Source organism: Penicillium robsamsonii (genome assembly GCF_028829455.1).
Source record: "Penicillium robsamsonii strain IBT 29466 chromosome Unknown utg000003l_segment0_segment0, whole genome shotgun sequence".
NCBI lineage: Eukaryota > Fungi > Ascomycota > Eurotiomycetes > Eurotiales > Aspergillaceae > Penicillium > Penicillium robsamsonii.
In genome coordinates, this window is record NW_026643221.1 from 5,957,812 (window position 1) to 5,984,794 (window position 26,983).

Here is a 26,983-nt window from a genome sequence, read left to right on the forward strand (position 1 = left end):
GACCAAATATCTGATCTAGTCTGCGTCGAGATCGGCAGAAGATAGGCATTCGTTTAGGCGAAGTTCGGTCCGAGACACAATTGACTCGGACAACCTGTCCAGCAAAGGTATGCACAATGCACAGAGCATCCGAGGTTTCATGTTTCCCCGTTCCGCTGCCATGTGACTCCGTTCACTTCATCGGTGCCAACGGAGTAAACAGTAGCAAACCCTTGGCTAAATGCTCCCACATAATACGATGATGTATAACTAGTCACAAATTGATGTGCAATTTGTGAGCTTTTCTGGAGTCAATAAGCAGGAGGAGTTGCCTAATTTGGACTCGCGTGGTTAACCCCAGCCTGAAAAATGGAGATCCTGAACGCTTCTGCAGAGGAATCCTCTCCCGGCTCTTGTGGTTTCGCTTCCGTTTCTTCCGGGTCCACCGTCCAAAAGGGGAGCTACTAGTGGCTTGAAGAATATCCGCCGATTATGGAGTCTCGCAAGCTGAAGCTATCGAGGGGTTGTATAAAGGAAATCCGTGGACCCGCACCGTTGAACTGGTTTTGAGCTCTGGTATCTGTTAGGGCATTTATTCTGACCCTGGGTCATCCATTTCCAGTCTCCTTCGGATAATATTCCTTTCTCTTATATCTTTTTCTAATATTACGCTTATAACATTTCCTGTTTTCATTTGACAACATGCTCTTATGGCGCCCCCTGGCGCTGTCCCTGGCTTTTGTCCCTCGGGCAATAGCAGATATCTGCGAGACACTCAAGAGCGGCGGCATCGAGATCGAAAGCCGTATTTCATTGGCCTATAACACTGACCTGACAGAGTATTGGTCCACAGCATGCGGTGACCTTAAGCCGACATGTATTGCAGCTCCGTCTAGTGCAGCGGAGATGGCGCAGGTTATCAAAAATCTTCATAATGTGGATACTCTCTTGTTCGTTATCTCTACTTACACCGGCAGTAATTATTTTGGCTAATTTCATATAGTGCCATTAAGAGCGGAGGTCATAATCCTAACAATGGATTTGCTAGTATCCAGGATGGACTCCTGGTTTCGACTAAGAATCTGGATCAGGTTGACTATAACCCTAAGGATCATACGGCTGTTATCGGTCCTGGACTTTCATGGGAAGAGGCCCAGAAAGGCCTTGAGGGAACTGGCCGGACTATCGTTGGAGGTCGAATGGGAGGAGTTGGAGTCGGTGGATATATGCTGGGAGGTATGTGGTTCAGAAAGTAGCGCCGAGTTTATCTCTAATGGTTTTCCAGGTGGTATGAGTTTCCTCAGCACTCAGTACGGTTGGGCTGCGAACAATATCAAGGACTTCGAAGTTGTCCTGGCCAATGGCAGTATTGTCCACGCAACCGAAACTGAAAACCAAGGTGGGTGATACTCGTGCCAAGCGTCGAACACAGAGTGTGTGTGTTTGGCGCTTGGCACGATTACTATGCCAATATTTATAATCGTCAAGACACTGACACTTGATAGATCTCTTTAAAAGTTTGAAGGGAGGCGGCAATAACTTCGGAGTTATTACTGCGTACACCATGGAGACACATCCTCAAGACCATAAGGTCTGGGGTGGTAACTATATTTTCACAGCCGACAAAGCCCCCCAAATTCTCACGGCAGTGCGTAACTTCACCGACGAGTATCCCGACGACAAAGCGGCAATCATCGTGACATTTGAGCGCGGTCTCGTGCTTGACCTCTGTATTTTATTCCTCTTCTACGACGGCCCCGAGCCCCCCTCTGGGGTCTTCGACGGGTTCACTGCTATTGATCACACATCAACCACCAAGACCTGGGACACCTACTACGACCTGCTAAAGCATAACGACTTCTTCATTCTTAAGTATGACGAGTAACTCTTAATCCTCAGATCGCTTGCTTACTAGTTACTAGGGGACAACGCTACAATATCGCCACCGAGACTACTCCCCTCCCCAATAAGACTGTGGGAGCGGCTCCACTCCAGGAGTACTATGATCATTTCCGCGATGTGACCGAATCCATACTAGAAGTGACCGGTCTACTGGGTTCAATCGCCTTCCAGCCCCTGCCTACGACGTTCTCCCAGAAGGCTAAGGACCGTGGTGGAGTAAGAATTACATTCCTAATGAAACAAAATAGAGATCATATCACTAATAAACCTCTAGGACCTCCTCGATATTCCCTCCGATCAACCGTACATTGTCATAGAGCTCGACTTCTCCTACGGCCTATCTGTCGATGACAGTAAGGTTGACGCGGCCACCGTCGAACTCTACCAAGGAATGGGTAACCTAGTCCAAAAGAACATCGATAAGGGTGTTCTTCCTGACGTGTATCGACCATTGTTTATGAATGATGCATACTACCGCCAGGATTACTGGGGCCGTATTAGCCCAGCATCTAAAGCGCTTGCTCTGAAGACAAGAAAGGCGTATGACCCCGAAGGATTCTTCCAGGAGCGGACCAGTGGAGGCTGGAGGCTGAAGGACTAAATGTCGACGCGGCCTAGGCATTGGATGTATGTATCTCGTCTACAATTATATTTACAAAGACGTAATCAATTGGTTTTAATTATGACTCGAGAGAAATGTAAAGCTGTTTGTTGGGAAGTAGGTGCATCCGCGATCCGCTGCGAAGGGGCAGAGCGGCCAAAAGGTCAAAAGCCTGGTTTTTCAGGCTTGATACCTTAATCGTTGATTATGTAATGGCCCGTGATCAACTCAGAATACTCGGGACGTGCTCAGTTTTACTCAGTGATCAAAAAGCGGCAAGGGGTGAGCACTAAACCGGAAAGGGAAAGGTTTTGAGTGTCAGGCATTATCTGGTACACATGTTGTATACGTTGAACAGTTGTTGAACATTGGATCATCCTATACTTATTTGCTTGCAGACTGAGCAGATTGCTTGTAAGACATTAGGTTATGAATACTCTGCTTTTTTCTAGATTGAACAACAATGACTCGTCTTTCCCTTTCTCCTCTTCGCCAGTAGCCGTAGGAACATTATTATAAGTTAAAGTCTGTTGATTTGATATCACTAGCCTGAAGCATGGTCTTCCAATAGAACAACTGGTCAATTCGAGTCCTTTGATATCAATAAAGCTTGATAACTTACTTTGACTTAGGACTAAAGGCAATCTATTCCACATTTGCATTCCTTGGTGTCGGTATTGCAGAATCCATACTTATCGGGGCAGCACTTTGCCGGATCTGCAGCGGCGCATTTCTTCACGGGGCATGCGCTCTTATCCAGCTCAGCAGGCAATGCCGCTACAAGCATAGCGAGAGAGAGGACTAGGGCGATTGAGGCGGAGATGAACTTCATTTTAAGGAGGTTTTGGTATGAATGATTGAATTTGATTGGATTGATTGGGTTGAGACGAGAGATAGTTTCTCGCAGCAAGACAGAAGGCTATTTTTATATATTCAATTACTCACACTTCTCGATGAGCATTATGTACCACACCGGTGCTATTCCTAATCCTGGCACATTTATGTGATAGCAAGGCAACTATACAGGAGACTGCATAACGATCAGCAACGAGCAGCATGGATGTTCCAATCAGCCAAGGAGTAGCATCGAATCGTGTCACGGGGTTAGGATTCCTTTCTTTTTCCCCGGGTTTGAAGGATTCTTCCTTATTGAACGATGTAAGATTTCTGTCGATTGTTCAGATATGGCCTTATGGAGCGTTCACGATGACATGTGGAGACGAGGTCTGCTATTGGTTAGCATGGTGTAGATCCCGTGTGGTGTGGCGAACCCCGGAGCCCCTTGCATCATGCTAAATGTCCAATCATAAACATGGCCTAGAGCTTTTTGGGGGTTGCCAATTTCAGCCTCCTGTACCACCCTAAAACTTGAGCACAGGGACCCTGTTAGTTATAAGAGCACTAGTCCTACGGCGTTTAAGCAATACATGATGTGTCTCTATTCACTTCAATTCAATTGCATCCGTACGGAATAGCTAGAATAATACGATATTATATAGCTCTAAGTGATGGTAATAGCTGCTAGCTCTACTAGCCGTAAAATGTAAGATTTGAAGCTTCGGGAATTAGCAGGCTTGCGTACATGGGGTATCTGTACCCCGTATCATATGTAAGATTCTAGACTTTACATAAAGCATTTCCAAGCTTGCTTGGCGGCTAAGATGGATGGCCTAGCAAGGATCCTGTCTAGAATGGGGCCAAAAATGCACACGAGTTCAAGTCGGAAGGTCGATCATCCATGAATGGATGTTCATACTTGCTATCTTATTGCCTTATATGGGTAGCATTAAGCATAAATTAAAAGCAGACTTTAAAGAATTCATTGCCATACGATCCCAATCCTTATCAAACCATTTTAAGGCACTATTACCTGAGTCATTAGATAAAAGAAATGCAAAAAGTCCATGTACATATGCGAACGACTCAATTTTGGCTAGTATGGGCTGTTGTTTCCCTACATATTTCAATTCAGGCGCTCAGCGGCGTAGCCCAGGCGTGTCGATCTCCCGTTTCTATCCGACCCCCACAAACGCATGCGCAATCACATGTATTTCTTGGGAGTACAGCTTAGACTAATGCCCTCCTTACTATGCTAGTAATTATAAATGCACACTAGTAGTCTTTAGGGGAAGAAATGAGATATGCGTATTATATATGAAGCATTTCAGTCTATCTAGACAGGAGTGAACGCCCGTCACTCGGCCGCATCACTTGACGCTAAGTACATACAACATTGAACTTGATGCCGGTGAAATAACTAACAAATATAGAACAACACCAATTATAGCCCTCTAACCCCATACATGCCCAAAGAGAAAATTTGGTTGGTCAACCCATAGCCAGGAGTACGGCACGCTTGGCTGTTAACGTTGTATTTTCCTCTTTCTGTCTGACAATTTATGGCTCCTATTGGTCTTTGCACTTTTCTAGACAATAATCGCTACTCTGTAGTTACTATCATTAGCCGATAATAAAAGGTATATAAGCTAAATGAACTCACCCCGCCATCGATCTTGCAGAGAGTGTAGCAGTTGTTGACCTGAGCAGAAGTCGCTGAGTCTTTTTCAGCTTCGATGGGTGCGGCAAAGGCTAGGCCAATGAAGGTTGCAAGGGCGAAAATAGAGAAACGCATTTTGAAGGTTTTGGTGGGATAGGTAGTTGGATTTCTGGTGAGAGTTTCTTTTGAGTGGAAAAGTGAAGATTGTTTTGAGTTACAATGGAGGTGAAGTGCCTACAATTTATATGTTTTCGGCTGTACGTAGATACTAGTTGGTTAATTCATCTCCCTTCGTATTGTTAAGTTTAGCCCCCACGACTTGTGCAGGCTTATCTGCATAATTAGTATCATGCAAGGATAATCCCCACGAATTCTCGCACGTATGCCAAAATTCCAAGATTGATCTACACAAACATTCTACAGTTTAAGCAAAGAACTGCACATTTCTATAGGCTGTTCATTTTCCGGCTCGCCGGGATTACATTATCAGCTTCTGATATCTGCAATGTGGCCTCAGATTGCGAACCAGAAGGCACATGTCTGACACATAAGGCTAGGCACCTGGTCCTAAGGATCTGCAATCTATTGCCCAAAAGAGGGAAATAACCAAGACGGTACTCTATCCTTGCTAAGACGCCGAACCCTACTTGGTAAGGACTGTTAGCTCTATATAAAGACACCCATGGGGTGATAACCACGTCCTCAACACTGCATCGATATCTCCCTCTACATCGTATCTTCGTGCTTCAAACAAACTTACACCTTCACAAACCAGATCCCCAAACATGAATTTTTTCATTGCCCTGCTTGCCCTAGCTGCCTTTGCAATGGCCACGCCCGAAGCTGGTCTCAATCTGGAAGCGAGAGTTGGGTGCTCCCAGAAGGGAGAATACTGCAACGGCGACGGTACATTCCGGTGCTGTGTGGGACAAGGGAAATGTAGTGGAAATGTGGTAAGTCTACATTTGCTCTTTTTATTGAAACAGATATGGCCAAATATGATAGCAGATGACTAAAAGGAAATATAGTGTAAATAAGCCACCGTCTACCGAGGAAGTGCATAGGTCGCCTTAGGCCGCGGGATTCCATGTATCGAGTTCACAGCTGTATATTTCGTCACTCTGTGGTCCTCTGCACAAAGTGTTGTCACTTCCAACCTGCCGTTGATGAAAATGTCCATCCGCAATGAAAGCTGACAATGCAATGAGGATTTATTATGCTTTGTTAGGCTAGATCTTGATTAATGAATCCAAATGGGACTCTTATTATCTTAGACTCGATATTAGTGGAACCTAGATCTAATTTATAGTAGATAAAATAATCGGCCGGCTTCTGTCCCTGATAACATTCACTAGTTGACTTAATCTAGAGAGAAGATCCACCATAGCAGTAAATGCCAGCTACCTAGGTGTATTTCGACTTGAACAACATATAACGTATCAAAGAGCATTGTATTTCGATTTCGATGGGATGAGGAAGATATCATCATATCCGAGCACGCGCACAATACAGAGCAACGTTTCCATGTATAACCTTGTAGTATAAGAACCCTATGGTTTGAACTTTGATTCCAAGCACGACAGAGCAAATACAACGATTCCCTTGACCTTAGCCCCACAAACCACGTTGTTTATCCGGTCTATTGTTGGGACTTTAGAATATATCTCTCACGGGCAGGGCCACCGCATATGAGTAACCCATTCGCCAGGATCACCAGCTGTGATCTTGCCTGGTCCAGCTGGCATCAAGTTGCCTTCCATAGGATTAAGTTAAAATTTTATTTGCAAGCAAAGTACTTCTCGTTGCGAAAGTTCTCACTTTCGAACCAGGTAACGATTTATAGCATCATTACAAGTGCATTTACTTAATGCCAATAGTAGGTTTAGCATATACATGAGCAATGAAGAGTTAGAAAGTATGACCTCACTGACTGGCAGAGGAGAGCAGCTATTGAATAGGATTTTAAAGAGTGTTTCGGCCCAAAGGCCTTCAATCCAATTCATTATATAGCGATGTGCTCGCAAACCTCCTTGTTAACTGCTCCACAGTTAGCCCTGTAAAGCATTCTAATAGCTATAGACCATCTTATACTCGACGTTGATATAGTGCGTTCAATTAGTAGACCTTCTCGTCAAAAAGGGATTCCGTGTATCGAGTTCACTGCCGCCTTGTAGATAACCAAAGCAAACATCTACATCTAGACATTCAATAAGACCGGCCGTTTGATCTTTAGACCAAAGGGAACAAACTTTCCACACCTAGACTCGCCTCGCGTTATTTTTAGCTGGACATCAGTCCATTATTCGAACCTCACCTTCAACCTCAACTCTAGACCACAACCACCCACAACCATTCGATTTGGTTGTTTCGAAAGTTTCATCGAGCAAGTATAACAACCAAAAATTGAATTCCATTATTAACGAATTATAGCAGGATGGCGGAACACGTTGCGCGCAACCTTCGTCTGAGGACTATGAGGCCCGACGGCGAAGCCGCAATATCGTCCAACCCAAACTACAATAACTTCAACTCCAATCTTCGTCTTAATGGCCTATTTGTCTGCATAGACTTCATTGATTTGGAATTGGACACTGGTATCGTTGATACAGCTCCCAATATCGATTTGATCGATATGCACTCCGAGGTCAAGGCTACCCATCATCGACCCCGAAGACCGATGGGATGCCCCTCGTGCTATCCTCTCTTATCTCGATTTAATCGACCTCACGACAGGCACTGAGACTGCTTATCTGAACAATGACTTCTTTTCCCAGGCTGAGATCGCCAGTCCTATTGTGATGAGTCCCGACCTTATTGATTTATGGTTGGACACTGAGTCCGTTGCCTACTTTTCGAAATTAGCTGTCGTTAGCATGAATCTCATTGAGCTATCCGATATCAGGATCATTCCAGTCATTATTGGCCTTGTAGACTTCACCATGCGCACTGGAGTCATTCGCCACGCTGATTCTGACTCGTCTGGTTTGTCTACCACCTCAGGCAGCATCAACGCATTTGATTTGGACCCTGAAGATGACACTATGGGATCTCTCCCTTCTGGTACTGAGTGAGTGGTATTCCCCTGGTTTCCACCGCTTTGATCTACACTAACACCTGCTGCGCTATATTAGTGAGTGGTCCCCCGCGTTTGCTGCTGAGCTGGTTGCCATACTCGACGCCCTCATCAAGCTCCTCGAAGAGCAGCTTCAGTGAGGTCTCAACATCATCTAACATTTTCACTATGATGTAGATGGCTGGGGATATCTGATAAGGAAGTGACAGTTGAGTGACAGTTGAGTGACGGTTTGATCATAGGAAAGTGAGGGTTACGTCAGTCGACAAAGTTCCGGGCCTTGTAGGTATGCTCATCGAGCTGGAGGAACAGATTCTATTCAATTTCGATTTTCAACAGATCTGAGCAACATGAATATCGATTCGCAGTTGTATTCCGTTCCAAACCTAAGTATGTAGGAACACCAAAGCGCCTTGAGTGATACAGGATATATAACCTCAGCTTGTAGCAACTGATTTGAGCAAGTCCTTTAATTGGTCCATGTTTTTCATATTTTATTAAAAAAAAATTTGAAAATGGCTGAACACATATCTTAATGGATGTATGTTTCCACAGAGTGCAACTGGTTCTTAGTGTACGATCATTAGACTACCACAACCCCCGATTTACCGGGCAGCACCTTTATTTTTCGTTTTTTATTATTATTATTATTTCGGTGTTTGCTTTTTAAATGATTTGATTAATTTTAGATGCATCTTCACTGCCTACGGAGTAACCTGAAGGATCAACAAAAAAGAGAGGATAGAATAAAAGGTGTGGGTACTTTGGGGAAGATCGCGCACCTCCCCAACTCTCCGCTAACAACAAACCCATTTCTTAAACCCAATGCATAATGCCTCTCATCTGATGACCTTGTACAATGCCCATCCCAACGCGTTCGGTTTCGCTGCGCGATCCCCGTAAACAAGTCAGTCCCCCGTTTGTTACCCGTCAAGCTCCCCACAGCTGTCGCATGCCTGTGCCACCATTGCCATGCCAACAACTACATACAGAAGCCATGCTAATTATTGAAGACTTCAAATATAGCACGACCTACCACGAAACCCTCCGCTCGACTACCCGCCACGGCCAGCCCGAGCAATGACTCTGTCCGAGAGACGAATACCACCAACCGCTCGCCATCAAATCCCTCGCCGGTCGAGGGTGTGCCTCTGAAAGACAATGGACTCACTGCTCGAGGAAGAACCCTACTTCCCCAGCGCAGGAACACTGTCCAAGACAATGGTCGCGGAACAGTATACGGGCGCATTCAGCCACCTAGCAGTAAGCCGAAACCACGCGGGGACCCGTCACCAATTAGACAGCGAGAGATATCGCCGCCTAAAAAACAAACACCAGCGGATTCTACAGCAATGAAGGCCGGGGTTCCACTCAGCCGTCGCCAAAGCATCATGCGACCTGGCGCTTTGAAGTTGCCGTCAGCGAAGATTACGGTCCCTTCATCAAAGAGCTCAGCGCCATCATTCGCGCCACCCTCTCCCCGCAAAGCGACAGGAAGAAGATCCCCAGTTCAACCTTCTACGACGAGAAGGCCACCTTCACCCAAGAAAACAGAGATGCTACCCCCACCACGCCCCACACGATCCGCCTCTTTGAGGCAACCTATCAGCGCCAGCAAGAGACCACCTGTGGAAGCCAAAAGCCATGTGCGGCACAGGAGTCAGTTGGCACAGAATACAAAACAAGCCGAAATAACCCCGACAACCAGCCAACGTGCACGAGCACTATCAACCTACCAACGGCCGTCATCCCCTAAGAAATTCTCCAAACCTCCAACACCTACCCCTGGAGTCGAACCTCAGCCTGGGAATCTGCTGGTTCCTTCATCATGGCCGGATATTGCAGCATTACAAACAGAGCTTCTGCAACTCAGTCTTGTCCATTCCAATTCACTACAACGTCATGCTGAATGGAAGTCTGATTCCGAGTCGCGTCTGCGCAAAAAGTACGACAGTGTCGCTAGCCAATATCGTTTGGTACTGGCCGATGAAACGCAGCGGCAGTGTCACTTGAATGTGCAAGCCCTGGGACTTTGGCTTTCCAATTGTCGCGAACATCGCGGCTCGCATGACTTCTCCGAGCAGATTCAAATCCTATCACGGGTTCTACAAGACGTCTCGGATATGATTGCTGGCAGTCGGGGAGCACAGTACTCTCAGGCTGTGAAGATATTTGAAGACTGGCTTAACCAAGCGGAGCTTATTCAACATAACCGTGGACCGGGATGTCTGGATGTTGGCGCCTTTATTGACCCCCTGGCGCGAAGCTGGAAAGAATCATTGCAAAATTTATATGTGAGACTGGAACTCTGTGCACGCGAATTGCAAGCTCTTGATATTCTGGGCTTCGGACAAGTGGAGCGACTAGAACAGTCTGCTCTTGCCAGAGTAGCTAAGAACCTGGCTGAATTGATACAGCTTATGACGCAGGAGACTCGTGCCATGCAAACATTGGAGGCAGAAGTGGTGCGCTCAGAAAGAGATGCTGTCAGCCTTATTGCGATGCGGTTCGCAAGCTCTATAAGGGAATCGAGGGCTCCTCGAGTTGGTGCCTGGAGAAGCTAGTCCGCGATATACATCTTTGTGGTCAAGTTGAGTACACGAATACCCATGGCTAAATTCGAACTGTACATAAAGCCACATCTTATGTAGAAATGAAAATGATCTGAAAGTGTGAATGGATATGAGGGATATGGGTAGTACTTCGCCCCAAGTACCTGACGGCCAACCATACCTTGTGTGGTACCTGATCCGAGGTAACTCGATGAGTCAGCAAGCGTCATCTCAATCTGACTTCAGGAGGGCTCTCCGGGAGGTGGTCTAGATCTTGGAGTATTGCGAATTCGCTCCTTTTCCCTTCATACTTTTATCTCTGTCTTTCTCAGTTCATTGCCACTTGCCTCCTTATACCTTCTACGGCATACAAATATCTCATGAGTTACTTTATCCGGGGTGATGAAAAAGCCATCTCTCATCTCTCTTCTTGACGTCATCCACGGTAGCTTCCGTTTTGACAGATAAAAGTCATCCGCAAAGAGACGGTATCCACTTGTCCAGTGCCTTTCGAGATGATCGCCGACCGTACCTAGCGAAGAATTCCAACTTTCTCGCCCACCTGATCCAGTGATCATGAAAAACTCGATCTACGATCGCCTTTGGCGCCGGGAATGCGGGGAATCGTTGCGGTATGCTGGGCTTCGGGGAATTTATGGATCCGAGGAATGGGTCAATGATCTTGACATTGTGAATGAACTCGGTGGACACACTGGTTGTGTCAATGCCCTCAGGTACGTTTATAGCTACCTAAGCCGAATTACTTGGCCTTATCGACTGGTCAACACTTCCGCCATTTCTGATGCATGTCATGCTAACGACCTCGCAGTTGGTCAAGTTCAGGGCGTCTTCTGGCGTCCGGTTCTGATGATAAGCACCTCAATATCTACTCCTACCAACCCGAGTCCTCCAATGCTCCATTCGCGCTCAACACCACGGTTTTCACCGGCCACAGAGCCAACATTTTCTCCGTGAAGTTTATGCCGCACTCGAATGACGGGACTCTGGTTACATGCGCCGGCGACTCGCAGGTTCGCGTCTTCGATATCGAATACTCGGCTGGGAGCAGAACCGATGCCACCACTTCCGCATTTGCGGCTTCCACTCGGAGGCGGCGCTTCAATGAGTTCTTCAGTAGCACGCGGTATCTGAGTGACGGCAATACCAACGCCAGAGTGTATCGAAGCCACTCCGATCGCGTAAAGCGCATCGTCACCGAATCCTCCCCATTCTTATTTCTCACTTGCTCTGAGGATGGTGAAGTCCGCCAGTGGGATCTGCGACTACCATCCAGTGCATATCCCCCGCCACGCGGTGGTCAGGGCTTCATGGCAAACCCGTCGGAACATGATGACTCTAATGTTCCGCCTCCTCTAATTTCATACAAGCAGTACAGCTTGGATCTTAACACAATTTCTTGCTCTCCAAGTCAGCCGCATTATATTGCCTTGGGTGGCGCGCACGTCCACTGCTTTTTGCATGATAGGCGGATGCTTGGCCAGGACACCTCCGCTGCAACGGGCAGCAGGTCTACACCAAGCGCTGGCAGCTCTGCTGATGAGGAAATGAGCAAGGCGACGCGGTGTGTGCGAAGATTTGCACCGGGCGGCAAGCACCATATGAAGTATCTTGATGACGGACACATCACTGCTTGTAAAATCAGTGATGCAAACCCCAGCGAGATAGTTGTTAGCTGGTCTGGCGATCACATTTACAGTTTCGATTTGATTCGCAGCCCAGATGCCCGAGAGACCCAGACGGGCGATAAATCCACCATCAAAGGGAAGAATGGACAGGCTCGTCGCAGTTCACGGAGCCGGAAGCGCAAGAAGCCCACGACGCCTTCATCACAGGAAAGTGGTGACCGACACCAGTCTCGTCGTCGCTCAACAGAGCCAGATACTGTTAGGATCCAATATGAGAATGGCGAGGCAGAGGATGTTTCATTCCCCACAGTCTCAGATAGTGACTTAGGCACCACCCCCGAGAATCTTTTAGAGCAGGCTCGGTATTCTGTGTTAAATGATGCCCAGCGACTGAGCATGGAGATTGCAAAAGGATTGGTAAAACTTCGAAAGACTTTGTTCTCCCTAGAAACGACAGTTCGGGAGGCCGCAGGGTCTGAAGATGGGGGACCCGAATCATACTCGAGATCCTTTGCATCCGCCCTAGAACTTGCGTCTATACTTCTTCCACAGATGGACGGTGTCATGCGCGAATGGAGCTATCCCATGAATCCATCAAGAGAGACTGTTAATTTCCAGCAATCGCTTCGTCGCAATCGCCAATCGTCATGGAGATTTGTCCAAGCCGCTGGCACAATTGCTCATGCGTTGGCAGACCAAACGCAAGACCCGGAAGAATCAAGTTTCGAGATGGTCAAGCCTGCACCTGGCGAGGATGACCCCATTGACCCAGCAGCTCAGTTTGGCTATGAATTCCTCCGAGCAATTCTTCTCTGGCTGCAGGGCGGCAGGCAGCGTCTTCTAGAGGGATTTCAACGCCGCAATGCCCCTCGACGATTACATGGCCGTTACCCAATCCCAGATGAATCCGATGAGGATGCCATCGAAACCATCTTACTGCCCTATATTATGGAACTGGCGCGTGACACTCCGATTGTGAATGTGGATGCCAATAGATTCGAGCATGACAGTACGCGCATCCTGTTCCAAACCCAACGGGCTGCCGTGACTGCATTTGGGAACGCTGTCAAACTGCCCTTGGAAGATCTCGGGGGCTCAGCTGCCAGGTTTGACAGGCGTCGTGTTTCCAATCCTACTTCACAAATCCGCTCTCTCGACTGTGCCTCTGCGAAGAGGTTCTGGATTTTGCGAGTAGGCAGAGGAATATTGATGGAGACGGGTAAGGAAGTGAACTACAAATTTGTCAACGATGCTTTCGGCGGGCTTCACGCCACAGTGCACGAATCTGAGAGTGACTCGGACGAAGAGAGAAACCAGACTGATGTTGACCCCAATGTGGAAGAAGAACGAATCCGGCGTATTGAACTCATCAGAGCTGGTAGTTCTGTTGCCAGACAGGATAATCCTCGGGATGAACGCTCCCAAGCCGATGCAACATCGTTGGATAATGGCGACGTTGATGCAGATGAGGATGAGAGCGATGGTAGCCAGGCAGACGAGTCAACCGACGATGAAGATCATGATGGCTGGCCCATGGATTCATCTTTGGATGAAGATGACGAGGGGTCTGATTCTGACGACATTATCTCCCGGAGATATGCCATTCGAAAGGCGCGACATAAAAATCTCGAGCGCAATGTTCCATGTGTACCTCATATGCGAAGTTATCGCGGCCACTGCAACGTCAGAACCGTCAAGGATGTCAACTATTTCGGACTGAATGATGAGTACGTGGTCAGTGGCTGTGATTCTGGTAATATATTCATCTGGGACCGCAAAACATCGAATCTGGTCAACATCCTTGAAGGTGATAGCGAGGTTGTCAATGTTGTTCAAGGTAATTTCTATCATCGGTTAGAAATACAAAAGCTAACATTGTGATTTAGGTCATCCCTATGAGCCGATGATCGCCGCGTCGGGAATCGATAAGACCATCAAAATATTTTCGCCAGACCAGAATGCCCAAGAAGATGCCCGTAATGGTGTTAACATCCTAGATCCCGACAATCCATCCAACCAGTCTGGTCGAACGCTCTCCAGGATGGGCGGTCTCGAGAGTCGAAAGCGAGTCCATGAAAGCTATCGCATCATGAGCCAAAACGATGTTGAGCGTCGTGGCGGTATGAGCGAAGCACACATCACTGTACATTATATGCCCCTCGATCATTATCTAGCTCTTTTCGCTGACTGGAACATAAAGCGGAGTATGCTCGAGCGTCTGGCTACCAACCTGAGGGGCGGCGGCCTTGGAGTTGGAATTGATGATATTGCTTCTCCTGGTGAACATCGCACTATTGTTATCGATGATAATTGCTCGGTATGTCTGGATATCTTGCTGATTTGCGGAAATAATACTAACCATTCGACAGGTGATGTAAAAGATGAAGGTCCGGATATCTCCAGAGTTGGATTGCACAGTGTCAAAAAAAGGCCGGTGTTTCATAGCATACATTTATTGTTATAGCAACACACTCTCTCTAATTCATGTGCTTCCACAGTCGCACCTTTCCTATATGTTTTATATATTCAAGTACATTCCCTTTCTAAAGTCAAACACTTTCAAAACACCATCCCTCCCCTCCCCTAACCACGACCTGACACCAAATCTTATAGTTTCCACATCTCACAATAGGAAATCCCCTTTCTTCGACATGAGAGATCCTCCTGTTCATTCAAACGGCGGGTAGGCCTTAAGAAGAGCGCTTTTTGGCCAACTCTAAGGCATACGGTGGGGTTAAAGGTTGCATTGTCAGAGATAGAAGCAGAAGTCCATCGACTTGTGGACTCAGGGCTTGACCTCGCGAGAGTAAATTCAAATTGCCATATCAGTGAGGTCGAGTTCATCATGACCGACGATCACCGTGGAAGAATGAGGACATTGGAAGTGATTCTTCGAAATGTCACTTTCATTGCGCGCCTTGGATGGCCAGAGCCCGCTCATCGGCGCTCTGTCAGCGCAGCAAATCGAATACAAAAGGCTACGCGCAAACACCCATCATGCGCTAGAGACCGATCGATTATTTTTGCTGCCTCAGAAGGATCCATCCTGCACAGCGATATATGTACCACTGCATCTGTGACTTGAGCAATTTGCTACCAAGATACGTACTCAGTAAGTCTCATTGATGAACCCAAGTTACAAATGAATCAACTAACAATTCGAGCAGACTCCCTGGCCGAGAAATGGGGGTTCTTTCTGGGAATTCCCCAAGCATCGTTTCCCTCCATTTCATTTTCATCATATTGCAAGGCTGGTACAGCAAAAATCGAAGCAAGAAGACACTGACCGTGGGTGGCCTGGAGAGAGGGATGGGGGAAGTTGGGGGTGTGATATTGCTGATGAGCCTATCTCGGGGCGAGATCTTTCCATGGACCGGTGGCTGTTACCGGCACCCGACCAAGTGAGAACAACATATTTAGCGGTTCTGTATAATAGTCAGCCGGGATTCTTAGCAATACAGAGAAAATCCTTGTTGGAGGTATTACATAGCTACCCTCATGGTCTATCCCAACATTTGGGAAGACTTGGTAGAAAGAAGCTTGTAAATCTCGAGCGAGAGACGAAAACTAAGCTGAAAGTTGTGGATCGCTCGCAAGAATTATTCTATGTTCAAGTGTTTGAAGCTCCTACTATCGCCATTTAGACTTATTATACTTCTATATAGTCTAAATAACCGAGAGAATCCTCTCGGTCTGTAGCCGGCTATTCTTGTCTTTGTCAGTCCAATTCTGGCCAAGATCCCGCTATCCTGACTGATTCTTTGCTGTCCCTGTAACACCACGTATACCCTAGTTCCTGTTGTCTCCATATTTAACGAAATTTCCATCTTTCACCAAGGTTACTAGTCCTGTGGACAACCTCCATTGCAGCGAACTATATATTCACGTGACCGTTCTTATCGTAGAAATTTTTGCGATAAAAAAGAACTTGCCCGCACGAATATCGTCGATCTACAGAGGGGCAGATCACCAACTTCATTTATAAAAGTTTAAGATCAATTGATATTGTGTCAATGCCCTATATTTAGCTGCTGAAGTCTACAGCTTGATCTCTCTACCAACCCAGATCTGCCAACCTGATATCACATCTTGATATCGATTTATACTGCCCTTTTGGCTGCCAAAGACCAAAGGTGTATAAAAACGTGTTACATCCTTGGAAACAAGAAGAGTAGACACATCACACATCATGTCTCAATCACAATTGCTCCAAGCTCGCAATGAGACAACCATTAGGCTCTATGCAGACCCTCACAACCCCCACCTCCATCTTGAACGAGGCCTTCAGTATGAAAAGCTGGGCTTCCCTGATCTCGCCTCGGCAGATGCATACCGCGCGCTGGCACTGCTAGAGTCGGTGGTTGACCCAGATGAATGCGAGTTCCATGCCAGACGGAAGGTAGACCCTTCCCAGCAGGCTCCCGAGAAAGCGGCGAACGAATCAGATGATGAAGACGAAGACGAAGACGACAACACTGTGCCCATCACCCAAGAGGAATACGATAGCATCATTGACCAGGTGTATGTCCTGCTAGTACGCAGTCTCGTCCGCTGCGGCTGTTACCGCGATGCATTCGAGTTCGGATTGCGCGGCTTAGCCCTTCTGGAAAAGAGATCCGCAACAGCCTCAGTAGCTACACTGAACGCGCAAATGGATCGCGTGAAGCAAATTTACAAATCCCGCACTGGCGCTGAAACCGAAAATATCGACCTGGACTCAATCGACCCCAGTGTCCTCCCCTCACAAGGGTTTGCCCGCCGTGTCCTTTATCCCTGGAACGAGCACGAGCCCGACCGCCGTTCACCAGAGACTCTCAAATTGCTCAACGAGCGACTGGCAGTCATCGCGCCGAAGTGTGAAGTCCGCGCAGTAGCCTTGCCAGTACTACACGCCTCAGCAGACGACGACTCGAGCATGGAAGTCTCCGTGCAGCTCGGCCTCTTCGCGAAAGAAGATATCGCCCCAGACGAGATCATCCTCCGCGAGTCATCACTGCTCACAGCAACCAACCGTCTCCACGACGATCTCTGCGACGCATGCAACGCGCCACTCCCAGAACTCTCCGCCGCCGAGCCTCCCGTCGCCTGCGAGGGCGGCTGCGTAGACATCATCTTCTGCAGTCAGAAATGCCACGACACAGCGCAAGAGGTATATCACGGCGCGATCTGCGGTCTCGAGGACGGCCTCGACTCCATCGGGAAGGATGTCCCCGATCCCAAGGATAAGGCCGATTACCTGTACCTTCTTCTGCTGGGCAGAGCGCTTGCCATGTCCGCCACACAGGACAAACACGCGCTCGACCTGCCCGAGGTGAAGTACATCTGGGGTGATTTCCACGATTTCGATATTGAGTCTGTCTCCGCGGAAGCAGAGACAATGCCCGCAACAGACGATACCGCCACTCTCCCCTTCTCGTTCCAGCTTAATGTCCTGCAGCCGGAGCGTTTCCTCGATGAAATGGGTTTGGATCCCTACGCCGAGCTCTACCGCTACGATACATGGGTTCTGAATACGCTGTTTGCTAAGTTCCGCGGTACGGCGTCGGGTCGGCTGTCGACTTGGGATGGAGGTCCGGAGTTGTGTGCTGTTCACCCGCTGTGGTGTCTTGCGAATCATTCGTGTGATCCTAATGTGACCTGGGAATGGAGTAGTGAGATTAATTTCCGCGCGCGGAAAGACGATGAGACGGCTGTTTGGTCGCGCGGGACTGAGATGAAGGAGCTCAGGCCTGGGGGTATTGCGAAGGACTCGGAGATCTTGAATCATTATTGTGATATTGGGTTGCCGGTTCAGAAGAGAAGGGAATGGGCTGCTGGGGCTTTGGGTGGGACTTGTTTGTGTGATAGATGTGTTTGGGAGGCTGGTGAGGTTGAGTAGGTTCGTATTTATGGGTTGATGTATAGATCGACTTGATAGATCATGATGAGATACCCTTTTTACTGCATTAAGTGAGAATCATGCCAATGGCTCCTAGAAATCAAACAATTATTACATGAGGAATACAAGATAGTCTATCTGAACGTGTTTGTTTTAACATCCATGAAATGGAATCCCGAAAAGCGTGGGTACACCGTGATCGATTTGCTCCTAACGAATCCCCATAAGTTTCAAATTCCAGGCACCGGATCGAATAAAACAAGTACAACGTCGTATTTTCGCTCCAAATACGCATTATTTCATTATCAACAGTAACATACGAACCGTTCAGCCAACCCCCAAGTCAGGATCAAAGCATCAGAGGCGACCGTTTTATCTGCGCCGAGGTGGTGTCCGCGAATAGCTTCGACCCCGTGATTCAGCCCGACGCTTAGGAGCAGGCGAGCGGGAGCGGGAGACGGAGTCTGCTCCCCCGCGTCGTCGGCGGGGAGGGGGCGACACAGATTCAGACGAGTATCGCTTCGCACTTCTGGACGTCGCACTTCTGGGCGCGGGCTCACGACGAGGTGCAGGTGAGACAGACCGGGAAATTGATCTGGAGTAGCTGCGGTTTCTCCGGCTGGGGGGCTTTGGCCTCGGCGCGGCGGGGTGACAGACCGAGTGACCGAGCGACGAGATCGATAGGGACTGCGACTTGGGCTTCGCGAGTCATAGGAGCGGGAACGTGCTTTACTGCGCTTGGCCGGTGTGCGGGAGACGGATCGGGATCGGGATCGTCCTGCGGGGCTCCGGGACCGACTGATTGATGTGTCACGACGGCGACGGACTGGGGACCGAGAGCGCGAAGGTGTGTAGCTTCGGCCCCGGGAAGAGGGAGTGATGGAGCGAGAGTAGGAGCGGGAGTAGGAGCGGCCGCGGTCCCTAGAAGGAGAGCGGGAGTACGAAGGCGACCGGGAACGGCGGGAGTGAGGAGATCCAGTGCATGTTGAGCACATCGAACGCGAACGGGAACGATCAGATGGGGTGCGCGACAGAGATCGAGAGGCCCGTGCAGGCAAAGCGGGCACTGTGGGACGGGGAAGGTTTTTGAGGTTCTCACGCATGTCCTCTGTCAATACACCCATACCGATACTGGTGAAGTAATTGACAGAGAACCTAGTGTGGCGTGGGTTCTCCGTCGGGAAGAGACCCTCGAAGCTTGGTCGCAGGATCTCATCCCTGAAGCGGGCCTGCAGTCCAGGCAGACCGAGGTTCTCTGCGAGGTTTTGGAACAGGATTTTGATGAAGATACGGCTGCTGGATGTGGTCTCCTCTTCGTTGAGATGAACCACAGAGAGGACATGCCAACCAATCGCATCGTTGCTGAGGAGGTGACCGAAGAACTGGGCAATGTTGCGCAATTTGTTTGTTTCGTAACGATGGATGGTATCGTAGTATTTGGCAAAGGCAGCCTCAAACAGGTCTGACCAGAGTCGGTTGATCTTGGCGAATCGCTCTCCGATCAGGCCATAGAATTTGGAGTATGTCCGTTCCTGGGAGCAACATTCAATGACCATGGATGGAAGTTCATGCTCCAACCCGACCGGCAGGTTGATCTTCATCAGCTTGTGGCAACATTCTTCGAAATCAATGCTGGACATGATGGTGAGGTAGATTGTTCGTCGAAGGTTGACTAGATCAGTATTACTCTGATCCTTGATATCCATCTGCACTTCTTCCGTATCAGATTCTTCCTCTTCGCTTTCATCCGACCCATCCTCATTATCATCGTCGCTCTCCTCGCCCAAGATCTCAGCTTTTAATTTCTTATAAGCCTCCTCGTGCTCCTCCCACTCCGGGTCGTACTTGAAGATATTGAGGGTGTCTTGAGTTTCCAGCTCATCATCCAAGCCGGCACGGTGTGTGATCTGATCTTCCTCTTCCACCAAGTCCAACTCCTCCTTGATTGCTGGGTTGTCCTTGTACCGATCCTTGCGCACCTGGAAGAGCACTTCGATCATATATTGTACACGCTTATCAATATCGGCCTCGTGTAGAATGTTTCGGAACTGGTCGAATACGGCAAGTGCGATAGGAGCATTCATCTCCTCCAGATGCTGACCAACTTCTCGAGTGAGACCCACAGCAATTTCCACGCTGTCGTCCGTTGGCTTGTGCAAAAGAAGCAACAGGATCTGAGCTGCCAGCATCTCGTGGGCGACTTGCTGATTGCAGAGATGCGCAATAAAAGTTGTAGAGGAAATGCAGACTGCCTTATCATTTCGTTTGAAGGCCTTGCGGAATTGGACTACCAACCGGGTAAGCAACAAATCACCAACCTGCGGAAGCTTGGTGTTGACGATAGACGCCATGGCTGCGTAGATTGGAGTAAAGGGCAAACTGGCTGCCTGCGCCTTCATAATCGACCGACAGAATAATCCTCGGCCCCTCACCAAATTCTCCGCAAAGAGTTCCGGAACGATGAACTTGATGTTAGAAACGTTGACTTTGTTGATAAGACCATTGATTGACTTCTTCAGGGCTTCCCAGGCCATGCGCTGGTATTCCTTGCTCGTCTTATCTGTGATTTGCGCCTGTAACGCACGGAGTCGGGCTGGAGGGATGTAAGTGCCACCGGATCGCATGTTGAGCAGCTTTTCATATTCTGCCTTTGCTGATGCCTGTTTTTGTTCCTCGGTCATCGGCTTGCGCGCCGCTTCGCGCTTCTCATGTTCGCGAAGACGTTCAGCTAGTTGGCGTTCTCTGTCGTCGGCATATTCTGCGTCGACCTTGGGCACATCGGCACCTTCTCGAAGGGAATCACCGGGAGGAGATCGGCGACGATTGGGAGAGGGGGAACGAGAGGGAGGTGAGCGTTTTCGAGAGGCTGCGGTTGGTGAGTACGACGCGCCCGGCGGAGGCGTGGGCACGCGTACTGCAGACTGGAGAACATCCGAATCGGACATTTTCAATCAATAGATAGTCCTCCGGAGTCGAGTGAAGGTTAAATGTACACCGGAGGAACGGTGGTTGTGAATCTCAGCTGGACTGAGGTTACAAGATGATTCAAGGACGCAGCAGGAGAAAGCTCTAGCGCGGTGCACGTGACCATGGGTGACCAGAGGCCAACTAGGAACAACGGGAGCTCCTGAGATTCCTAGTAGTTCTGTCTAGCCCAGGATTCATCGACGTTCCTTCCTATTTCTTTTTTTAAAAATCACCGCTCCTTATCAGAATGGTAAATTATCTAGTCCCATCCAATGGACATACCTTGCTGACTGTGCTTTAGCTCGGCCAACTCGTCGGATCCGTCATGCTTTTGGTCGCGACTGCGATCTTTCTCTACTACACTGCGTGGACCCTGTTGATGGTATGCTTGATGATAAATGTTTGTTTCTCCATGCTGATGTTTGTGTCCTACAGCCCTTCGTCGACCCTGGCCACCCCCTCCACGACATCTTCCCACCCCGTGTTTGGGCTATCCGCATCCCCGTCATCCTCACACTTTTGGGTTCTGCCGTGGTAGGCACCTTCATTGGAATTGTTATGATCAACAGCAACAAGAAGAAGGCAGCTAAGGCCAAGGCTGCGACCAAGAAGAAGACCTAAGCGACCGTGGACATCATACCAGGAGAGAGGGCAACCCTCCGTGACAGCACTCTGTACCATCAACCATTCCGAAGCTCAGTGGCTATCAAAACACATCTCAAGTTAATTAATTTTGTTATATTAAGCGCCTTACATCTTCACGCTGGATATATCTTGAGACATGGCCCGGAAGAATAGTGGCGGATAATGCGGTCATATATATGTGGAATATATGGACGAAATTACCGCGTAGTTGACCCCAACAAAAGACCCTGAATTTCCCGGCCCAAATGTCAAAGCCCGGAGTCGTCATCTTTGCCCATGCCGTAAGGGTCCCATGACCTGGAGCGATGACGCCAGCCTCCTTCACCCAACTTTATTGACAAAGCAAACAAGGAAGAGACGGCTGAACTCAGCTGTTGACTTTTCCAGTATCACGTCAAGTCATGTAAGGAGGTAGCAGTAATGACGAGATGCCCAGAAAGGGCAGACCCCAAGGTATGACTAAGAGGGTCTTATCGGTGTTTGCATGGTTTGACACATTTCCCCTCATACAGGGCACAAGGTATATTGTAGAGTCGGGATTGGAGGATAGGAAAGAAAACAATAGGCAAGTCAAGATGGAGAATCAGATCATGCTTTCATTAAGAATGACAGTGTCAGAGGATTATTCCGCACTCTGACTCAGACCCCCTATTACATCCTCTTACATCCTATTACACCCTAAATAGCTCCGTACCTGACTGGTGACCTGGGGTCAGCTCCCCTCCCCCTCTTCTCTTATCGCCGTACCATAACATCATTCTTCTTCCCTTGACTCATCTTACCTTCACCCTTGGAACTTGTGTATGCAAGTCATTTTGGAATTTCTTCGCAGCTTGAACTATAAGCTGTTACTCTGTTGTGCTCGTCTATCAAAGCTTCCCCACGTGTCTAGAGTGATATCCGCTCTAGATACGCCTTTCCGTGGTGCCTACGTTCGCCACTTATCTTTAAGGACACTGTCCAGGTATGCATTCCCAGCGTCAGGCTGCGACGTTTGATCACTTGATTGATTCCATGAAAGTCATCCTCTTTAGTGATACCCAAGATCCCAGTGCTCCGTTAGGATCTCGAACAGAACGATCCTACATATCCGTTCTCAGACTACCAATACAGTCCTGAGAGCGGCTCTACTCTGTTGCTTCTCTATCGCCTCTCACTGAGGCATCATCTATTTGAATGCTCCCGGCCGCATCTGACGATCTCATCCGCCAGCACAGCCGTTTGCCCGAAGAAGATAATTCCTTCGCCTCGGACCTGAACCGGACCATACCAGAGCATGAACCAAGTGCGAAGAGCAAAAAGAAGAAGGGCAAGAAGAACAAAGCGACCAAGACTATACCTGAAAACCCCCCGGATGATATGTATGTATCCACCGGTGATTGCCTGGGTTCTAATGAGTGCACGCCATTAACGCTAGATTGTATGGATAGCATCCAACCATCCGCCCCACCCGAGGAGCCTCTCTCCTCCCCAGATCCCCCACCTCTTATTGAACATGTAAACCCTTCTATCACGTCACCTGTTCTGGATGTCCTTGATTCTCTCGAGCCAGCAGGTGACGACCTCACTAGCCGTACCGATACATGGGCGCAATCGGTGCCTTATGGAAAGAGCCCTCCCACCGATATTATGGATGGGGATATACCAAGTGCATCACTGCCTAGTGCATCGCCCTTGAACTTTCCAACGATCCAAGAGAGGACTGGCTTCATCCATCCTTCCTCGGCATCTCCTCAGACTCGAACTTTACCATCTAGCTATGGTAATGGCTACCGAAGTAGTTTGAACTCGAGGCAACAGTCTGTGGACAGAAGAAAGAGTCACTCTTATGGAAGCCCAATGAGCAATCATGCACCCCTCCCTCATCTTCCTCAAGCACATTTCTTCGGGGCACCAGACATCGATATTCTTCCGACTCAGAGTCGATCACCCGCCGACGGAAATTATTCTTTCTGTAGCTTTGATACGTTGCCTAGCTTATCACCTAAAGGACCACGGACAGGAATGAACGTCTTGCTGGTTGGGACAGATGGCGCCGTGGAGATCCTCGCCATCGAAGATCGCCGAACTCGGCTCGTGGGCCAGATCACTGGGTTAAATGGTCGTGTAATCGAGGCCAAACTCTTGTCTGGCCACCCATCGAGCGACCCATTTGCGTCGTCCCGGCCACATGTTGCTGTCGTTGTTCACGGGCCGTTGCCGCCACACGAGGAGGAAGGTCGAATCTCGTCTGCAACATCGGACGCAAATGAAGTCCCCCCTTCGACAATTCGCGGTCACTCTAACGACAAGCGCCGAGACGACATCCAGTTCTACCAAACCCGAGTTGAAGTTTACTCTTTCCGGACCGGTGAACATGTTTCCACCCTGTTTGCAAGCAAACCTGTGCAATGCCTGGAAAATCTTCCTGGCCTCCCGTCCTTTGCACCCTCGCCTGTGGGAAAATTAAAGCTCTTCACAGCCGGTGCTTACATTATCTTAGCATCCGGGGTCAGCGGAGAAGTTTATGTTTATAGACATGTCCTCTCCCCGGACACAGCTGCATACCAGTGTCTGGGTAAGACATGGACTGGGGTTCAGTCCAAAGAAACCCGGCGTTACTCAACCTCTTCAAGTTCTACAACTGATCCAGAGGGGACTAGCTCCGACTCCCCTCGTGGTTTTTCTGCCCTGGAAAGACCCATCTTAGCTGTACAAGGAAGGTGGCTTGCATTCGCTCCCCCATCCTCGTCATACAGAGGATCCATCCAGGGCACTGTTCCTTCGAGTTTGATTCTCGGCAAGGTTCCAGGAATTGAAACTCGCAGTCCTCCTGCAGTTCCCTCGGTGTCGTGTGCAACAGATGTAGGAGAAGGGGAAAGTTTCTTCGACAAAATGGCAAGAGGCGTTACCCAGGAACTCGTCAGAGGTGCCCGCTGGATGGGTGATCAGGGAATGCAGGCCTGGAATAATTATTGGAACACCCAGCAAGCAGCCGGCACTTCTCCACGTCGGCCGCCTCAGGGTCCGGAGCCTCCGATACAGGGATATGGACTATTCCCTCCCACCCATGCTCAGGATACACAAACATCAGCCACAGAACCTGACACTGTATCTATCATCGATCTGAGACGATTTGAAGACGGCACAGATATACGAAATGTGTTTATCCACCCAGTCTCGACGTTCCATGTTCCTAATGGTTGCAGTTTCTTGTCTCTTTCTCCAAACGGCTTGATGCTGTTCACCGCGAGCAAGAAAGGCGATGTGCAATACGTATGGGATCTCATGCAACTAAAGCACTGTCGATCCATGGCTTTTATGGCCGATGACCAGACGGGACAGAATCCCAATGTCCGTCAGATTGCTAGATACGCACGGTTGACTACATCTAGTATCGTCGATGTGATTTGGACGGCGCCGGTGGGTGATAGATTGGCCGTCATCACACGTAAAGGCACCATCCACGTTTTCGATTTACCTCGAAGCGCATTTCAATGGCCCCCATTCCGCCGTGCGAAGCCTAGTGCGAATAAGCCACCGGCTATGGACCCCATGGTAGATGAGGCGACCGGACAAGCCGCTGGTGGAAACCCATTGTCAGCGGCCATGAAGTTGGTCGGCGGTAAAACGCAGCCATTCTTCTCTGCTGTCCGGGGTCGTGTCCCGTCAACGGGCGCTGCATTTCCCAATATGAGTGGATTTGCGTTACCTTCTGCTGCTAGTGTAAAGAGCGGGAAGGTTGTCGCTGCAGGCCTGAGCAAGTCGATGGGCGCCGCAACAGGTACAGTCAATACTCTGCGCCATGTCGGAGAGAACCGTCTACACTTGCCAGGACTAGCTAGAGATCCCGCACCTTCTCGGGTGACGTGGATTTGCAGCAAGGGCCTCATATTCTTAGGCGTCGTGGATGGTGGGTACTTCAAGATGTACCGCCTCAAGCGTGCTACTGTATCCGGTCACAAGAACCGACAGCCTCACTCTGTTATCGGCGGTAAGGAGTCCCAGGTCAAGCTACCTGCCAATCTCCAAGGTCCTTGTGGGCCGGCTCCTTTGTCTACTTTTGATCCAGAATTAGCGGTTCATGCCTCACTTGTTCTTCCTTCGGTCAGCTCTCAGCCATCTAGTGCTGCGAGATCGCTTTGCCAGCCTCTATCGCAGGCCGAGATTGAGACAAACACCCCATACCAGCCTTTCCACACTGACCAGCGTGTTGGTTTGAGTGTCTTCTCCTCTGGCAGTGATGCAAGTGAGCCGAGTGGACAATGGGTTTTCGGCAATGATATCCCGCTGATGAAGGTGCACTTGAGGTCCTTCAACAGTTCCAGCGATGACCACGGCGATGACGAGGATGAGAACGCTGTGATCCATGGAAATTCGCTTGGGGCTGGCGGAGATATAGAAAACCTCATCACTCTCGGAAAAAGCACTGGCAATGTGGAGGAAGTTGTTATCACCACCCGCCGCAAGAAGAGACACTCCACTTTCCTGAAAGCCGACGACGGTTTCTTCGAGGATGATTGCGAGGTGCTTGACTTTGCTCGGGACCGCGTCTGACTGACTCGACATTCCCTTTTCTGTCTTATTCGTTCTGCTCTACACTCACTCTTTGCATTGATTTAGAACTTGTGCTCGCGTGGCGTCGCTGATCGCAAATGGAGTCTGGTGCTTTTCCTCCCTTTTTTTCTCCCGAGATGCCTTCCTTTCGATTCAATTTCGGTTTGACTTTCAACATACTACACTTGCATAAACCCATACTATCTATCTTTCTCTCGAGGTGGGTTTGTTTTTGGCTTGGTTTCTCTGCTCTCGAATTCACGTTACACGTTTGATATCGTTCACACAAACACAAATACCCAAATACCCAAATACCCAGATCCAGCCCAGAACGTTCTTGGAGTTTTTATGTTTTGATAGATGGGAGGCTCGGCGATGATTTACAGCCAGGTTAGCCTCTTTTTATGGCAGCGGGAGTGGTATGTGCCCTTTCAACAAGCCCTAAGCTAGAATGGAATACAATCAAGAAACAGATGGCTACAAAGCACCAAAAAAATACAATTTATTCCATGTATACAGCGGTGGGGTTATTTAGAAGTGATATTTATAAAGAGATAGGCAGGGTTGGATACATTCCATGTTGTGTACCAATTAAATAACAGTAGTCGGCCTTTTGGGGCTCCGCAGGAGACGAGATCAGCTCGGCTACTAGTTCATATCGATTGCAAATCGCGTAATCAAGAGCCGTGTAGCCATGTTTAATCCTT

The 26,983-nt window shown here is 48.8% G+C and overlaps 11 protein-coding genes across 11 annotated transcripts; 9 read left to right on the forward strand and 2 right to left on the reverse strand.

The window, feature by feature from the left end:
• Positions 1-681: 681 nt before the first annotated feature.
• Positions 682-2,482, forward strand: N7447_006997 (FAD-binding oxidoreductase; the record flags this gene model as incomplete). Its single annotated transcript, XM_057231259.1, has 6 exons — positions 682-929; positions 983-1,215; positions 1,265-1,378; positions 1,485-1,851; positions 1,902-2,097; positions 2,156-2,482. 6 exons carry the CDS (start codon positions 682-684, stop codon positions 2,480-2,482), a joined length of 1,485 nt encoding a protein of 494 aa, XP_057086349.1.
• A 634-nt stretch (positions 2,483-3,116) lies between these two features.
• Positions 3,117-5,114, reverse strand: N7447_006998 (uncharacterized protein; the record flags this gene model as incomplete). Its single annotated transcript, XM_057231260.1, has 2 exons — positions 3,117-3,308; positions 4,983-5,114. The coding sequence occupies 2 exons, from the start codon at positions 5,112-5,114 to the stop codon at positions 3,117-3,119; spliced, it is 324 nt and encodes a 107-aa protein (XP_057086350.1).
• Positions 5,115-5,764: 650 nt separating this feature from the next.
• On the forward strand, positions 5,765-5,995 carry N7447_006999 (uncharacterized protein; the record flags this gene model as incomplete). Its single annotated transcript, XM_057231261.1, has 2 exons — positions 5,765-5,932; positions 5,966-5,995. 2 exons carry the CDS (start codon positions 5,765-5,767, stop codon positions 5,993-5,995), a joined length of 198 nt encoding a protein of 65 aa, XP_057086351.1.
• A 1,418-nt stretch (positions 5,996-7,413) lies between these two features.
• On the forward strand, positions 7,414-8,192 carry N7447_007000 (uncharacterized protein; the record flags this gene model as incomplete). Its single annotated transcript, XM_057231262.1, has 3 exons — positions 7,414-7,573; positions 7,653-8,046; positions 8,111-8,192. 3 exons carry the CDS (start codon positions 7,414-7,416, stop codon positions 8,190-8,192), a joined length of 636 nt encoding a protein of 211 aa, XP_057086352.1.
• Positions 8,193-8,911: 719 nt separating this feature from the next.
• Positions 8,912-10,616, forward strand: N7447_007001 (uncharacterized protein; the record flags this gene model as incomplete). The annotated part of the gene is made up of 2 exons (XM_057231263.1): positions 8,912-8,959; positions 9,066-10,616. 2 exons carry the CDS (start codon positions 8,912-8,914, stop codon positions 10,614-10,616), a joined length of 1,599 nt encoding a protein of 532 aa, XP_057086353.1.
• Positions 10,617-11,180: 564 nt separating this feature from the next.
• On the forward strand, positions 11,181-14,628 carry N7447_007002 (WD repeat-containing protein; the record flags this gene model as incomplete). Its single annotated transcript, XM_057231264.1, has 4 exons — positions 11,181-11,338; positions 11,434-14,087; positions 14,137-14,567; positions 14,620-14,628. The coding sequence occupies 4 exons, from the start codon at positions 11,181-11,183 to the stop codon at positions 14,626-14,628; spliced, it is 3,252 nt and encodes a 1,083-aa protein (XP_057086354.1).
• A 519-nt stretch (positions 14,629-15,147) lies between these two features.
• Positions 15,148-15,330, forward strand: N7447_007003 (uncharacterized protein; the record flags this gene model as incomplete). Its single annotated transcript, XM_057231265.1, has 1 exon — positions 15,148-15,330. One exon carries the CDS (start codon positions 15,148-15,150, stop codon positions 15,328-15,330), a length of 183 nt encoding a protein of 60 aa, XP_057086355.1.
• Positions 15,331-16,439: 1,109 nt separating this feature from the next.
• On the forward strand, positions 16,440-18,128 carry N7447_007004 (putative MYND domain protein; the record flags this gene model as incomplete). Its single annotated transcript, XM_057231266.1, has 1 exon — positions 16,440-18,128. One exon carries the CDS (start codon positions 16,440-16,442, stop codon positions 18,126-18,128), a length of 1,689 nt encoding a protein of 562 aa, XP_057086356.1.
• A 305-nt stretch (positions 18,129-18,433) lies between these two features.
• N7447_007005 (pre-mRNA-splicing factor CWC22) lies at positions 18,434-21,073 on the reverse strand (the record flags this gene model as incomplete). Its single annotated transcript, XM_057231267.1, has 1 exon — positions 18,434-21,073. The coding sequence occupies one exon, from the start codon at positions 21,071-21,073 to the stop codon at positions 18,434-18,436; it is 2,640 nt and encodes an 879-aa protein (XP_057086357.1).
• Positions 21,074-21,342: 269 nt separating this feature from the next.
• Positions 21,343-21,716, forward strand: N7447_007006 (dolichol phosphate-mannose biosynthesis regulatory protein; the record flags this gene model as incomplete). The annotated part of the gene is made up of 3 exons (XM_057231268.1): positions 21,343-21,345; positions 21,397-21,477; positions 21,531-21,716. The coding sequence occupies 3 exons, from the start codon at positions 21,343-21,345 to the stop codon at positions 21,714-21,716; spliced, it is 270 nt and encodes an 89-aa protein (XP_057086358.1).
• A 1,200-nt stretch (positions 21,717-22,916) lies between these two features.
• On the forward strand, positions 22,917-26,276 carry N7447_007007 (uncharacterized protein; the record flags this gene model as incomplete). The annotated part of the gene is made up of 1 exon (XM_057231269.1): positions 22,917-26,276. The coding sequence occupies one exon, from the start codon at positions 22,917-22,919 to the stop codon at positions 26,274-26,276; it is 3,360 nt and encodes a 1,119-aa protein (XP_057086359.1).
• Positions 26,277-26,983: the final 707 nt, after the last annotated feature.